Source organism: Citrus clementina, unplaced genomic scaffold (assembly GCF_000493195.1).
Source record: "Citrus clementina cultivar Clemenules unplaced genomic scaffold, Citrus_clementina_v1.0 scaffold_4, whole genome shotgun sequence".
Classification (NCBI taxonomy): Eukaryota; Viridiplantae; Streptophyta; class Magnoliopsida; order Sapindales; family Rutaceae; genus Citrus; species Citrus x clementina.
The window spans coordinates 2,109,363-2,126,298 of NW_006262274.1; the positions used below are offsets into that span (position 1 = coordinate 2,109,363).

At 36.6% G+C, this 16,936-nt stretch overlaps 1 protein-coding gene and 1 non-coding gene across 2 annotated transcripts; both read left to right on the forward strand.

The window, feature by feature from the left end:
- The first annotated feature begins 1,292 nt into the window (after positions 1-1,292).
- Positions 1,293-14,998, forward strand: LOC112098904 (cytochrome P450 82A3-like). The gene is made up of 2 exons (XM_024185573.1): positions 1,293-1,392; positions 14,649-14,998. Exons 1-2 carry the CDS (start codon positions 1,293-1,295, stop codon positions 14,996-14,998), a joined length of 450 nt encoding a protein of 149 aa, XP_024041341.1.
- LOC112099355 lies at positions 11,550-11,653 on the forward strand. The gene has a single exon (XR_002906159.1). It is a non-coding gene; the product is annotated as a small nucleolar RNA R71 (small nucleolar RNA).
- Positions 14,999-16,936: the final 1,938 nt, after the last annotated feature.

The following is a 16,936-nucleotide window of genomic DNA, read 5'->3' on the forward strand; positions in this document are numbered from 1 at the left end:
TAAATGGATCTGAACCAAGGAGATTCAAGGCCAGACTTGTGGCCAAGGGTTATACACAAAAGGAGGGGATAGATTTTAAAGAAGTGTTTTCTCCAGTGGTCAGACATGCCTCAATTAGAGTTATATTAGCCATAACAGCTGTGCAAGACATGGAGCTTGATCAACTCGATGTCAAGACAGCATTTCTGCATGGAAGGCTTGAGGAAGAAATACTGATGTCCCAGCCTGAAGGGTATGAGATCCCAGGGAAGGAAGACCATGTGTGTCAGCTAAAGAAGTCACTCTATGGGCTTAAGCAGTCTCCCAGACAGTGGTACCTCAGATTTGATGAATTCATGCAACTACATGAGTTTATCAAATGCAGCTATGACTGTTGTGTTTACTACAAGACAATCAAGGATGGTTTGTACATATACCTCCTTCTATATGTAGATGACATGTTGGTTGCTTGCAAAGATAGAGAAGAAATTGATAAGCTCAAGGTGCTGCTGAATTCAGAATTCGAAATGAATGATTTGGGGTATGCAAGGAAGATTCTAGGAATGGAGATCAGAAGAAATAGAAGTAAAGGGATCATGTTTCTATCACAAGAAAAATACTTGAGAAAGGTGTTAGAAACATTTGACATGAGCAAGGCTAAACCTGTGCAACTACCATTGGCTTCACATTTCAGGTTAAGCAATTTACAGTGCCCTCAAACAGAAGCTGAAAAGCAAGATATGGCAAGTGTACCCTATGCAAATGCAGTAGGCTGCCTTATGTATGCAATGGTCTTAACTAGACCAGACACATCTCATGCTGTCAGTGTAGTCAGCAGATACATGGCACAACCTGGGGAAGACCATTGGAAGGCAGTAAAATGGATACTCAGGTATCTCAATGGCACTGTAAATTGGGGTCTGATGTATGGCAAAACAGGAGCAAGTAATGAGGTTCTGAAGGGGTATGTTGACTCAGATTATGCAGGGGATTTAGATAGGAGAAGGTCTCTTACAGGATACTTGTTCATGTTAAATGGTTGTGCTGTAAATTGGAAGGCAACACTACAAAGTGTAGTAGCTCTTTCAACTACTGAAGCTGAGTATACAGCTGCTACAGAAGCTGTAAAAGAAGAACTTTGGCTCAAGGGGTTGGTGACAGAGCTGGGATTACATTAGAAGTCAGTATCAGTCTATTGTGACAGCTCAAGTGCCATACACTTGAGTAAAAACCCTGCACACCATGAAAAGACAAAGCATATAGACATTAAGCTCCATTTTATCAGAAATGAAGTGTCAAGGGGTGCTGTGAAAATGGTGAAGATTCATATTGATGAGAATCCTGCAGATGCATTTACAAAGGTGATTCCTGTGGCTAAGTTCAGAGCTTGCCTGGACCTAGCTGGCTTGTGCAGTCAGTAATATGTGTTGTGCAAATTTTAATGTACTCGCAAGCGCACGAATCTATTGTAGTATAGACTAATGGTGACGAGTGTCGATCCCACGAGGAGGTGGATTTTAATTATATGTAGAATTAATTTTGTAAATGGGTAGTTGGATTTATGGTGGAAATGATTTGGAATATACTAATAATTAAATTAAAATGGCGAGAATAAATTCTAAAATTGGAATTGCAATTGAGAGAATAAATTGAAGAGAAAATCTATTAAATTGACGTACTTGGGTATCTGGATCCGTATCAACATGCATCATGGGCTAAATATTCCTTAGTAATACCAATTAAATCATGAGGGGGGAATCCACACCTCATGAACCACGCTCTAATCAATATGGTGCTAAGGGCTTATCGTGCCAAATAATAATAACCTTGTACCAGAGGGCCGGTGAAACCAAGGCGGTACTAGACAAGATTAGTATTATTTGTCGACGAGAAGTCAAAACATCCACAAAAACTAGAGGGGAAGAGAAAATAAATTTACCAAATTAAGCCCGTGACACATGTTGAGACTTCACCTTCAACCCAAGCTTGAAAGAAAATTAGCCACTCATAATTGAACTAGGGGCAAAATGGGAATTTATTAAAATACAAAGAAAATACAAGATGGAGAGGGAATTACAGAAAATGGATCCCAAAAATGGATTCAGAGATATCAAATTAGGGGGGGGAGGCCCCCTTTTTATAGATACATGGAGTAAATCATGGCCATCGGATTAAAAACAGTTTGGACGCTCAGGATTGCGCCACGTCATCAGTCAACAGTCCACGGTTTGACCACGCGGATGAACAGTAACACGGTTTGACCCGACTTTGAACAGTAACGCGGTTTGGTTGAAAATAATCCTGTGTGATGCATGCACCGTACGCGAGATTTTTCGTCCACTGATATGCTGCCACGTCACCATCAACAGTGCATAAGAATTTTAGTCCAACAGGATCGTGACACCTCATCAGTCAATGCCACATCATCGGTCAATGCCACGTCATCATCCGTTTATGTGAACAGTGTCGTGAACAGTAACGTATACAGTACCGTACACGTGAATAGTACCGTACATGTGAATAGTGCCATTTTTCCTTTTATGCTCCTCCTAAGGTTTTCGACCGTCCTGAGTTCAAAAGTGATGTCCGTTTTGCCGTCTGATCTCTCCTTTATTGTGAAATGACTATAATGCCCCTAAAATACATAAAATACTTAATTAAAATAAAACACATGTAATTAAATCACAAGAAGGTTAAATATATAACAGTAAGGGTTGTTAGTAAGACTTAAAATGTAAAATGACGGTTTTCTCCTTTATAAATATGCATTTTCTAACACTCAACACACCCCCCAACCAGCTTATTGCTAGTCCCTAGCAAATAAAGCGAAAATAAAATTCAAATTCAAAATATATATATTTTTTTAATAGAAACACTCGTATTTATTCCATCAGATTAATGATAGCAATCAAATAAAAGTATAAGCATTATCTCCAGTCTAAAGCAACATCACACCCACATCAACCATCCACATGAATTAGCCCAGTAGACTTTGTTTTAGCTACTCTCAAGAATGACATGTCAAACCCCAAAATCTCACTGGAAGTAGTGACACTCTCACAAATAAATTAATCCCAATAAAAATAGTCACTCCAATGAATGGTAATTGAGAGAGAAAATAATAAAGAAGTGATATCACATGCTCTCACCAAGATGAAATAAATATGCCCTCAGCTTAGAAATAATACGATCTCAAGTCAAATAAAATGTTAGTCAACCCACTTTATTTATCTTTTTTTTTTTTAATTATGCATCACTACATCTTTTTAGCCCATATAACTATCTTCTACTTCGGACTATAGTTCCCTAAAATCAAGAAGGACTTTTATTAGGACGTAACGTAGGCTAGGGACATGGTTAACAAAGAAGGGAAATAAGGAAAACAAAGTGTATGTTTGAGAAAAATGCAGAGAATTTTTTTTTTTTTTTTGGAAGTTGCAAGGTGGATTTCACCTATTTTTATTCTTTTGAAACAACAACTTTTGTTTTTGTTTTTGTTTTTGTTTTTTTGTTTTTGTTTTTTTTTTTTTTTGCTTTTATTTGGCATAACTTCACTGAACAAAATAATTATTTACATTTTCTCAAACATAAATAGGTGATGGAACTTATAAGACATCGGGTAATACTCCAAATCGGAGTGGGTCAAGATGATAAGTTGACAAAGAAAATGTTTTTTTTTTTTAAAGGCTCAAAAGGGTTAACTATGGATATTTAATAAAATGGATGGCTAGAAAGGCTCAAACGGATCAAAGATGGCCTTTCCATCGTCTTTTATGGCTCTGAATAACCTTCCATATCTACTAGTTAGATGGGCCTCCAAATGTAGCAACACACTTTTTTTTTTTTTATTAAGGGTTAACTCAAAAGAAATTTAGAGATCGTGTATACAATAATAAACTGTTAAGCTGTATAAAGAATGGGCAAAAGGGTTACTCTCCAAGAAAAATGATAGGCTCAAAAACTCACTTGGTACTTATTATGACATGTTCATTCCTTCAAGCAACTCATATATGTCTCCAACATCAACATGTAGAGTAGCAAACATAATGTAACATCACTTAAGACCAAAGATAATACAAATACTAAAATTTAAATTAATCATGTCACCCAATGTTAAAACAAATCAAAAAAAAATTTTTTTTTAAAAAAAACATTCTACCCCCCAACCTATTCTAAACATAAAAAAGAAAAAAATATGCATGCAGAAATGTGAAAATGATGTAGAAAAATTAATTTAGAAAAGTTACATTTAAAATGATAGAAAAGAAAATGATTTTTTTATTATTTTTTTTAAAGAAGATGCGTTTCTAGAGGAACTACACTCCATATTCAGCCATCTTCGACTCAAAAGTTGGAAAATGCATTTTTATAGAGGATAAATTAAAAAGAAGAAAAATAAACATAAACACATAATAAAGAAAAAAGAAAATGTCTTAATTTTTTTTTTTAAGTTTTTTTTTTTTAATTTTTTTTTTAAACTATGAAGATGCGTTTCTAGAGTCACTACACTCCATATTCAGCCATCTTCAACTCAAAAAGTTAGCAACAGTTAGTTTCTACAACAAAAAATTAGTAAAAACTTAACCAAAATTTCATAATTGTCGACTATTCCCTCCCCCCAACCAGAACGAAACATTGTCCTCGATGTTTGAAATGAAAGAAGTAGAGTTTAGAAGACATCACCTGGGTGGTGCAACACAGAAGAAAATATTTACAGGCGGAGAGTTAAATCTAATTTGTACTTCTTACTGCTGCTACTGTTACCATCATTATTTGGGCGCTCCAACACAAAGGTCCAGGGGTCTAGCTCCGGTTTATACGCTTGTAACAGATCAAGTAGCTCATTAGCAGTGTGAGCACAAATAAAGAGTTTTTTCACATTAGCGGGAATGAAATAGTTTTTTATTGCATGGTTAAGAAATGCGATAAAGCCATCATAAAAGTTATTGACATTTAACAAACCGATGGGTTTTTGGTGGATGTGCAGATGGGCCCAAGATGCTAGCGTGATAAGTGCCTCTAGTGTTGCAAGATCTCCTGGAAGGAAAATAAAAGCATCAGCATGATTAAGCATTTCAGTTATTCTTTCTTGCATACCTGAGACGACTAACTCTTCTCCAGTTGATGAGTCAGACGAACTGCCCAATGGTTTTAAGACTCTTGGGATGATGCCTAACACTTGACTTCCTCTGATAAAAGCTGCTTCGGAGACCATTTTTGATAACCCTCGATTACCTCCTCCATACACCAAGTGTAATTTTCTCGCTGCTATGCTTCGACCAAGATCTATGGCTGCCTCAACGAACTCTTTATGTTTGCCATAGGTAAATCCAGAAAGCACACAAATGTTCTTGAATTGTCTATTGGAAGTAGCTGCCATTGTGATACTTCTCGAAAACAATTTGTGAGTGCTTGACAAAAAAGAAATCACATTTAAGAGTCTTGGTGATAGTGGGTCATGGTTGTGTATGAGGTAATATGTCAGTGTCAAATAACGCGTAAAGCACGTGGCTCGCAAGTCAAAAAGAAAACAGTAAAAAGGAAAAAGCAAACAGTAATAAAATTATTAAAGACAATAATGCAAACAATAAGACAATAGTGAAATAAAATAACAATAAAGTAAAAGGATATTTACAGGTAGTTGCGACTGTGGCTCACATCTTCCTCTGGTTTTACGTCCAGAAACGGCTTGAACGCCCTCTATGGGTCGAGGATAGGCTTCCTATCCAGTTTTCTTATAAACTGGCAAACAGGGTCGTTTATAGTCAGATTCCCGAGACTATATCGTGCATGCTCTTTCTGGAATAACGGCCATAACTGGAGAATCGCTCCTTGCACATATCCACTGGGATGCGTTTCAAGAGACAAAAGGATATCATCCAATGACTCCTTATTCAAGCCATCCCTAATGAATTGAATCTTATCTTCCCTGTTATCAGACACCATTCCTAAAGAACATGGGTTTTTATTGCAACTCATTCTGGCACACTTATGACAAGCAACAGAAATTCTTCGAGCTCGTCGTTTTCTTGCATAATTTCCTTTACCACAACCAGGCATGTATGCAATAAATTTTGGAGGTAACTCACCTGCCGATCGTACTTTAGCCTCGATTAACCAACGGATGTCAGCAGGTATGTTATTCCTCATGAGTAATCGCATGCGTTCGGACCGAGCTTTATAGATCGTAAGGAGGGCATTCTGAGGAAGTGAAGGGAATCGCTTGTGAAGCTTCGCTAGAATCTCGTTTCTGTCCATACCTTCGCCTCAGAATATCAGTTATTATGGGAAACTGAAGTAACCGACTTGATTGTCACGGAGTACCGTTATCCGCCATTTCACCGGGGTAACAAACTAAAGCACACAAATAGAAAAACAAATTAAAACACACAAAGAAAATTAAAATCGTCCTCTTATTGAATTTACCTCAAGCTCCAACTGGATGTCGTAAACACTTCTCTCAATGTCTCTGAGTTGGTGTTCTAAACCCTCAACATAGGCTACTAACTCTGGTGGTTGTAGAGCCCAAATGCGATGTGTTTTACAAAATTGAATCTGTCTTTTGAGATGAGTTTTGACACGTTGAAGTGGTTTAAGAATGTTCAGGAGGAACGGTCTAAGTATGAGACTCATGATTAAAAATGATAAGAGAAAACTTAATGGTAAAATAAACACACTTATGCAAAAACAATTTCAATTAGCAAAAGAATAATAATAAAAAGAAAGAAAGAAAAATCAAATCAACGAAAAGAAAAAAAAATCAATTCAAATTTGGTGGGTCACTCAAATTTATTTCGGTGTCTTCTTCATGTGGTTGGTACTCTAGATATGGCTTTAATATTTGACCATTAACTTTAAACGTGACACCATTCTTTGGGTCTTTAATTTCAATTGCCCCATGTGGAAAAACAGTATGAACAATAAATGGGCCAGACCATCGAGAGCGTAACTTACCTGGGAATAGGTGCAAGCGAGAATTGAATAAAAGCACTTTCTGACCTGGGGTGAAAGATTTTCTCATAATTTGCTTGTCATGGAAGACTTTCATTCGTTGCTTGTAAATCTTGGCATTTTCGTATGCATCATTGCGAATTTCTTCAAGTTCTGCCAGTTGTAATCTTCTTTCTGAGTTGGCTTGCTGCATGTCAAAATTGAATTTCTTGATGGCCCAATACGCACGATGCTCGAGTTCCACAGGTAGGTGGCAAGCTTTTCCATACACTAGCCTGTAGGGTGACATCCCAATCGGGGTCTTGAAAGCCGTTCTATATGCCCATAATGCATCATCAAGTCTTAATGACCAATCTTTTCTGTCTGGCCTCACCGTTTTTTCTAATATGTGCTTTATTTCTCGATTGGAGATCTCAACTTGGCCACTGGTTTGCGGATGATACAGGGTCGCCACTTTGTGTGTGATTGAATACTTTGTCAAAAGAGCCTTGAATGCTTTGTTACAAAAGTGGGCACCACCATCACTGATTATCGCTCGAGGGAATCCAAAGCGTGAAACAATGTTGCTTTTCAAAAATCCTATCACCACTTTGTGATCATTGGTCCTACATGGAATTGCTTCTACCCATTTCGAGACGTAGTCAACACCAACCAATATGTATTGATGGCCAAAAGAAGGGGGAAAGGGTCCCATGAAGTCGATACCCCATACGTCAAAAATCTCAACCACTAAAATTGGATTTAGTGGCATCATGTTTCTTCGTGTAATGCTCCCCATTCGTTGACACCTATCACATGAAGAACAGAAAGTGTAAGCATCTCGAAATATAGTTGGCCAATAGAAACCACATTGTAAAACTTTTGTAGCTGTTTTCTTAGCACTGAAATGGCCTCCACACGCTTGTTCATGGCAGAATGAAAGAATATTCTGAATTTCATTTTCAGGGACACATCGTCTAACAATTTGGTCTGCACAATACTTGAACAAATATGGGTCATCCCAAAAGAAATTCTTTATTTCTGCAAAGAATTTAGCCTTATCTTGCTTGGTCCAATGCTCTGGAAGTTTACCTGTAACAAGATAATTAACTATATCAGCATACCAAGGTAATACTTCCACATTCATTAATTGTTCATCTGGAAATGACTCATTCAATGGTAATGATTCTGTAATTGTGTCAAAATGGAGACGAGAGAGGTGGTCCGCCACAACATTCTCTGTCCCTTTTTTATCTTTGAATTCCAAGTCAAATTCCTGCAAAAGTAACACCCAACGAATTAGTCTGGCTTTTGCATCTTTCTTTGTGAGAAGATATTTAAGAGCAGCATGATCTGTAAATATAATTATTTTACAACCAATGAGATATGATCGAAATTTTTCCAATGCAAACACTACTGCTAGCATTTCTTTTTCAGTAGTTGAATAGTTCAACTGTGCATCATTCAATGTCATACTAGCATAGTAAATAACATGGGGAATTCGATCAACTCTTTGTCCTAATACTGCTCCTACTGCATAATCAGATGCATCACACATTAGCTCAAATGGTAAGTTCCAGTTTGGGGCCTGAATGATGGGTGATGATGTCAACAAATGCTTTAATTTTTCAAATGCCACAAGACATGAATCATTAAAGACAAAAGGTGCATCCTTAGCAAGTAAATTGCATAAGGGTCTAGAAACTTTGCTAAAATCTTTAATGAAACGTCTATAAAAACCAGCATGCCCAAGGAAAGATCTTACTTCTCTGATTGTTTTAGGTGGAGGAAGATTAGAAATGAGATCCACCTTGGCTTTGTCAACCTCAATACCTTTGCTCGAAATGATGTGACCGAGAACAATACCTTGTTTTACCATAAAATGGCATTTCTCCCAATTTAAGATCAAGTTCTTCTCGATACATCTCTGCAGAACTAGTGTTAGATGATGTAAACATTGATCAAACGAGTCACCAAAGACAGAAAAATCATCCATAAAGACTTCAAGGAATCGTTCAACCATATCAGAAAAAATGCTCAACATGCATCGTTGAAATGTAGCAGGTGCATTACATAATCCAAATGGCATTCTCCTATATGCAAATGTGCCAAAAGGGCAAGTGAAAGTAGTTTTCTCTTGATCTTTTGGTGCTATGGGAATCTGATTATATCCTGAGTAACCATCTAGAAAGCAGTAAAATTCATGGCCTGCTAATCTATCAAGCATTTGATCAATAAATGGTAAAGGAAAATGGTCTTTACGTGTGACAGAATTCAATTTTCTATAATCAATGCATACACGCCATCCTGTAGTCACTCTAGTGAGTATCAATTCATTATCAGCATTGGTAACTACTGTGACTCCTGACTTTTTAGGGACAACTTGTACAGGACTGACCCATGAACTATCAGAAATTGGGTAAATGATACCTGCATCTAATAGCTTAAGGACTTCAGTTCTAACCACTTCTTTCATATTAGGATTTAACCGACGTTGCATTTCCCTAGTAGATTTAGCATTTTCATCAAGGTGAATGTAATGCATGCAGTCTACTGGATTTATACCTTTGATGTCTGCTATGGTCCATCCTAATGCTCTTTTGTGCTCTTTTAAAACATCCAACAACTTACCTTTTTGTTCATCATTTAGGGATGATGAGATGATTACCGGCAGAGTACTTTCTTCTCCCAAAAACGCATATTCCATAGTGTTGGGCAATGGTTTGAGCTCGAGTTTCGGTGGTGATTCTGATGATGGAATGAGTTGCTTCTCTGATGGTGCTAGTTGCTCAACTCTTGACTTCCATTTATTAGTATCCATAGATGGTGCTGAGTCAAGCAGGGCGTTGACCTCATCAACCGATCTGTCAATATCAAAATCAAAACCAAAGTGAGTTAAACATGTTTGTAAATGATCATCACTAAGGTTTGAAAGAAAAGTGTCATCAACTAATGCTTCGATTAAATCCACATCAACAATTCCATCATCTGCACTGTGAGGTTGTTTGGCAATGTTGAAGATGTTCAACTCCATAGTCATGTTGCCGAAGGACAATTGCATATTTCCGGTCCTACATTGAATGTGAGCATCCGCAGTTGCCAAGAAAGGTCGGCCTAGAATAATGGGGATGTGCTTCCTTGAATCCTGTATTGGTTGAGTGTCAATTACAATGAAATCAACAGGAAAATAAAACTTGTCTACCTGGATAAGCACGTCCTCCACAATACCACGAGGTATTTTCGTGGACCGATCTGCAAGCTGTAACACCACTGGAGTTGGGTGTAATTCTCCCAGTCCAAGTTTCACGAATACAGAGTAAGGCAAAAGATTTACACTAGCTCCTAAATCCAACAAAGCATTCTCAATTGTGTGGTTCCCTATACTACATGAGATAGTGGGGGAGCCTGGGTCTTTGCATTTTAAAGGAATTTTATGTTGGAGTATAGAACTAACGTTTTCTGTTAAAAATGCCTTCTTTTGAACATGCATGTTTCTCTTTTTAGTACACAAATCTTTAAGAAACTTGGCATAAGATGGAACTTGGTTTATAGCATCAAGTAAAGGGATGTTAACACTTACCTGTTTGAAGATTTCGAGAATCTCACCTGTAGATTTTCCCTTTTTTCCTTTCGCTAACCTCTGAGGAAATGGAGCTTTGGGAACGTATTCTCGTGGGTTGGCTTCTTCTCTCTCCTCCGGTGGTGAGTCCTCAACATTCACAGGTACAATTTGATTTTCTTTTGTCACCGGCATCTCCACTTTGTTGTCGACTTCTTTTCCTTTTCGCAAGGTCATTACTGCTTTGACTTCTCCATGCTGCTGTGGTGAACTGGTACTTGCTTCATGCACTCCTTTAGGGTTAGGCACTGGTTGACTTGGAAACTTACCTTTCTCAACGGTCATTGCCAAGGTCTGAACTGAAGAAGCAAGTTGTCCCACCATCTTCTCAAGGCTTGAAACTGATTGAGCTTGTGAGTTGAAGCCTGCTCTCAACTCATTTCGTAGTCCATCAATGGTGCGGTTCTGTTGCTCAATCGTGGAGTGAGTAAGATTCTTAAGATTCTGGAATGAATCCTCCCATGGTCTGGGCTGAGAGTAATTCTGGTTCTGATTGTATGGTCTAAATGGTGGCTGAGAGGCTTGAGAAGTTTGAGAAATTTGTTGCATTGGTGGAGCTGGAGCTGCTGGTCCATTCTGTTGGAATCCTTGAGACCATGAAAAATTGGGGTGATCTCTCCATCCAGGGTTATATGTGTTGGAGTATGGGTTGTAATTTGATGGCTTTCTCATTACACCTATGGCATTGGCTTGATCTGAGTATGAGTCATGGTCATGTGGTTCTGTTGATTTAGCAGTCGATAATGATGCTATTTGTCGAGCAAGACCTTCAACCATCTCCTTGACTTCTTTGATTCCTGAAGTTGACTCGCCAATGTGAACCTCATTCACTCCTTTAATCCTTCTAGTATTCCTGAGTGATCGACTCCGTTGTTGGGAATTGTCCGCTTGTCGCTGGAAGAATTCCCAAATTTCTGACACACTTTTTGACATTAGCTCTCCTCCACTTGTTGCCATTAGCCATTCTTGCACATTCGGCAATAATCCCTCCAAAAAGTATTGGCATTGGTGCCATTTCTCGTACCCATGATGTGGACACTTCAAGAGTAGCCCATTGAATCGCTCCCATGTTTCAAAAAACTGCTCGTCCTCTCTCTGGGTAAACTCCGAGATTTCCCTGCGAATAGCGTTGGTTTTATGCACTGGGAAATATTTATTTAAAAATTTTGTAACCATTTGTTCCCATGATGAAATGCTATTGGCAGGTAAATTATTTAACCATGAACGAGCTCTATCCTTTAAAGAAAATGGGAATAGTCTAAGTTTAACATCATCGTCTGAAAAATTTTCATATTTAAAAGTTTGACAAATGGCATGAAAATCGTTCAGTGATTATATGGATCCTCATTTTCTAGGCCATAAAATGTGGGGAGACAATTTAGCACACTAGGTTTTAGTTCAAAGCTCCTAGCAGCTACATTAGGGTATCTTATGCATGATGTGCTCAAATTAGCTAAAGGACTGAAGTAGTCCTTAAATGGCCTCTCTTGTGGTTGCAAATCCATTTCAAATTTATTTTTAATGTGCTTTTGTGTGCGAAGTGTTTTTTCTAATTCAAGGTCTATAGGTTCAAGATTAGGTAATAATGACCTACGACCATGCATGCAAAACAAATAAAAAGAAAATAAAGATGGGAACAAAACAAATAAAAATAAAGAAGAGGGAGAAATTACGATACTAACCTTATTGCGCTATTACAACCTTACTATAAAAATACACAAAAACAAATATGTGAAATAAATTAACTAAAAATAAATTAATAAGATAAACAAAAAAAAATTACAAAGAAAAATAAATTAAAAATTAAATTACAGAATTTTACAGAAGAGAAAAAGAAAAAAAAATACTAACCTTTAAATGCAGATTCAATTTTTTTTTCTTTTTTTTTTAATAAAAAAAATTACAAGAAAATAATTAAAAGAAATTGTTCACAAAAATTAATTCTATGAATTAAAATTACTTACCTCCCCGGCAACGGCGCCAAAAACTTGTTGTGCAAATTTTAATGTACTCGCAAGCGCACGAATCTATTGTAGTATAGACTAATGGTGACGAGTGTCGATCCCACGAGGAGGTGGATTTTAATTATATGTAGAATTAATTTTGTAAATGGGTAGTTGGATTTATGGTGGAAATGATTTGGAATATGCTAATAATTAAATTAAAATGGCGAGAATAAATTCTAAAATTGGAATTGCAATTGAGAGAATAAATTGAAGAGAAAATCTATTAAATTGACGTACTTGGGTATCTGGATCCGTATCAACATGCATCATGGGCTAAATATTCCTTATTAATACCAATTAAATCATGAGGGGGGAATCCACACCTCATGAACCACGCTCTAATCAATATGGTGCTAAGCGCTTATCGTGCCAAATAATAATAACCTTGTACCAGAGGGCCGGTGAAACCAAGGCGGTACTAGACAAGATTAGTATTATTTGTCGACGAGAAGTCAAAACATCCACAAAAACTAGAGGGGAAGAGAAAATAAATTTACCAAATTAAGCCCATGACACATGTTGAGACTTCACCTTCAACCCAAGCTTGAAAGAAAATTAGCCACTCATAATTGAACTAGGGGCAAAATGGGAATTTATTAAAATACAAAGAAAATACAAGATGGAGAGGGAATTACAGAAAATGGATCCCAAAAATGGATTCAGAGATATCAAATTAGGGGGGGGAGGCCCCCTTTTTATAGATACATGGAGTAAATCATGGCCATCGGATTAAAAACAGTTTGGACGCTCAGGATTGCGCCACGTCATCAGTCAACAGTCCACGGTTTGACCACGCGGATGAACAGTAACACGGTTTGACCCGACTTTGAACAGTAACGCGGTTTGACCCGGATGAACAGTAACGCGGTTTGGTTGAAAATAATCCTGTGTGATGCATGCACTGTACGCGAGATTTTTCGTCCACTGATATGCTGCCACGTCACCATCAACAGTGCATAAGAATTTTAGTCCAACAGGATCGTGACACCTCATCAGTCAATGCCACATCATCGGTCAATGCCACGTCATCATCCGTTTATGTGAACAGTGTCGTGAACAGTAACGTATACAGTACCGTACACGTGAATAGTACCGTACATGTGAATAGTGCCATTTTTCCTTTTATGCTCCTCCTAAGGTTTTCGACCGTCCTGAGTTCAAAAGTGATGTCCGTTTTGCCGTCTGATCTCTCCTTTATTGTGAAATGACTATAATGCCCCTAAAATACATAAAATACTTAATTAAAATAAAACACATGTAATTAAATCACAAGAAGGTTAAATATATAACAGTAAGGGTTGTTAGTAAGACTTAAAATGTAAAATGACGGTTTTCTCCTTTATAAATATGCATTTTCTAACACTCAACAATATGCAAAAGGGTTGGAGAAGGATTTAGAGTGAGGATAAACTTTGATTCAAGGTGGAGAATTGTGAGATGAATGAATCAAGTTTGGTTCCAGAAACGACCACGTTTTGGAGCTGTAAAGCTTCATTAAACTCACGTGCTTATCAGCTGGTTAGCAACAGAAAACGAATTGATCAAAACGACAGGACTTGAGCGCGTTTTGCATATCAGTTTAAGTAACCACGTGAGGAAGCATGTGACGAAGGTTATCAGAGTTCGTTAAGGTTGTTAAACCACGTGGCATCGAGCTGTTTATTCTGGAAATCAAGCTGGCTACTTAGAACAGAGTATAAAGGCTGAGTTTCTGAGGTGATTCATGACGATCTTCATGAGTCTTGCAGAGAGGGTTTGCAAAGAGAGAAAGTGTTAATCTGTTCTCTGTAACGTCTGTTGTAAGGCTCTGTAACAATCTCCATTGTAATATCAATAAAGCTCATCTTGAGGCTTCTCCCGTGGATGTAAGCTGAGCATTCCATGCTCAGCTGAACCACGTTAATCTTGGTGTCTGTGGTTCTTTTCTTGGTTCTTGTTTCAGTTTCTTGTTTGTGTTCATTGCTATTGTGCTTTGTTGTTCTTGGGTGAATTCGTCTGAATAAATCTTGGGGGTGTGCAACTTGCATTGACTAAATCACAAGCATCCTAGGGCAGTGGTCAGTTTAGTTTGGTTATAGGCTTGCTGATTCACTACAGTTACCATGTCCCCGCAGGCACCCAACTGTTTGTTAACGCTTGGAAGATTCAACGCGACCCAAGTGTATGGGAGGAGCCATGTCAGTTTCAGCCAGAAAGATTTCTTACGAGGTATAAGGATATTGATGTTAGGGGGCAAAATTTTGAATTGATACCATTTGGCAGTGGAAGACGAATGTGTCCTGCAGTGTCATTAGGCCTCCAAGTTGTGCAACTAACGCTTGCTTCATTAGTGCATGCGTTTGATTTCACAACCCCATCAGATGAACCGGTTGACATGGGAGAGGCAATGGGCCTAGCCATTGCTAAAGCTACACCACTTGAAGTGATTCTTAGTCCACGCCTTTCTGCTTCTTTATATGGTTAAAATTAGCTTGTGTACTTGTTAAGGCAAAAATAAGTTGTACTTTTCAACAATTTAGGGTGCGTTTGGGACATGTATTGTATTATGTTTTATTGCATTATTTTAATATTAGTGTATTGTATTATGCTGTATTGCATTAAGACTGTATTATAATAATATTATGCATGTTTGGTTCTACACTGTACTGTAATAATTTTTTTGATTAATTTAAATTAAATATTATATTATATTATAGTATATTAATATACTTATATTGTATTAATATTTTATATTATTATTAATTTTAAATTAATATTATTCAAATTTAACTATTTATTATTAGTTATAATAAATTATAAATTTATTAATAAATTATAATGTAAAAAAAATATAATATAATAATATTGAATAATAAATTACATGTTTATTAATTTATATTAATAATTATAATATAAAAATAATATTAAATTAAAAGTTATATTTAATAATAATAATAATTATTATTATTATTATAAAGTAAAAGTCAAAACGCAAAACTCAAAAAGCAAGACTCCAGCGATAGTTGCAAAAGCAAAAAAGGGAGAGAGAGAGAAAAAAAAAAAAAACAAAACAAGCAGCAATTGCTGCATTAAGTTAAACCCGACTGTGAGTCGGGTAGCTAATGCGGCAATTGCCGCATTAGTTTGGACTTTTAATATGATGGCCCTGTAGCTTTTTATTTGCTAAACATGAGCTTGTGTTTATATCAATGGGTGTCATCACCGTGCGTTTATCACATTGTATTATATTAAAGGTGAGTTTGACATATTATATTACATTGTATTATTTAACGTTTGATAAGTTGCTTTTGACTGTATTATGTTAACATTATATTATATTAATGTTATATAATATTTGATATTATACTGTACTATATTAATTTTTATTTATTTTATGTTTGGTGTTGCATTGCATGGCATTATATTAATTGTTTTGGTGAAAAATTTAGATTACAAGTTGGGAAAAAAATATTAATTAGTACTTAGAAAAAAATGATAAAGTAGATGTTGTAAATTTTATAATTTTTTACATCAATTATATTTTAGTATAAATGCAAAAGATATCACAATTCTTTTGAATATATGTAAAATTAAAAAATTCTAAAATTTTTTGTGTGTATATATACACACACAGGAGCAGTTCTCAAATATATATCTTGTGAAATAAAGATCAAAGAAAATAATTCAATCAAATAATCTCTAAAAATTATCATAACATAAATAAATAGATAAAAGCCATCTCATGATAAAGATGACAACAAAAGAATTTACATATACCACAACAAACTAGAACCCTAATCACTAAATAAAATGGATTGAACAATGCACCAAACTCAGTTCAATTTATAGCTGGAGGACGTTCTAATTCTGTTGGTTCTTCCAGGGCTCTGGCTCACTGGTGGTGCCATAAGCCCCTATGGACGGGCCCTCTTCATGATGTTACACACATCACAGAAATTAAATTCAGCTGAGAAGTGGGATGGGTTGGTAATGGCACATGAACTGATCTGGGAAAAATTTTATCACGGATGATAGATGGAAGTGACCCCAGATTGCCATTTGGATACATCAAACTGGAAGAGGTCCTTGACTTACGTTAATTTCTTCGGTTTGTTAAATGACAATCCTATTCTTCTGTCATTTATTCTGCATTGTTGTGTTGAAATTCCATGTAGCTGGTGATTTTTCTAACTTCATTAGATGGCAAGCCGTGCAAAGATTAATTCTCCTTCCTTAGAGACCATGATGAGCGCCATGCAAAAGGTATTCTTGCAGTAGACTCTTTAAAGTGTTTATTACATACCAAGCCTTTGTGTCATATGAAGGATTGATATCTTGGGAAAGCTGTAAAATAAGGCAGCTATTCTTCCCTCAACTGGGCATAAAGAAACGATGTCCACAGCTCCATTCTGCATTTCCTTGT

Bases quoted from the DNA above. Each gene is read 5' to 3' on its own strand.
- LOC112098904 (XM_024185573.1), top strand. From the start codon at position 1,293: ATGGTGAAGATTCATATTGATGAGAATCCTGCAGATGCATTTACAAAG. The intron at 1,393-14,648 runs GTCAGTAATATG...ATGTCCCCGCAG, and splicing joins GGACCTAGCTGGCTTGTGCA to GCACCCAACTGTTTGTTAAC.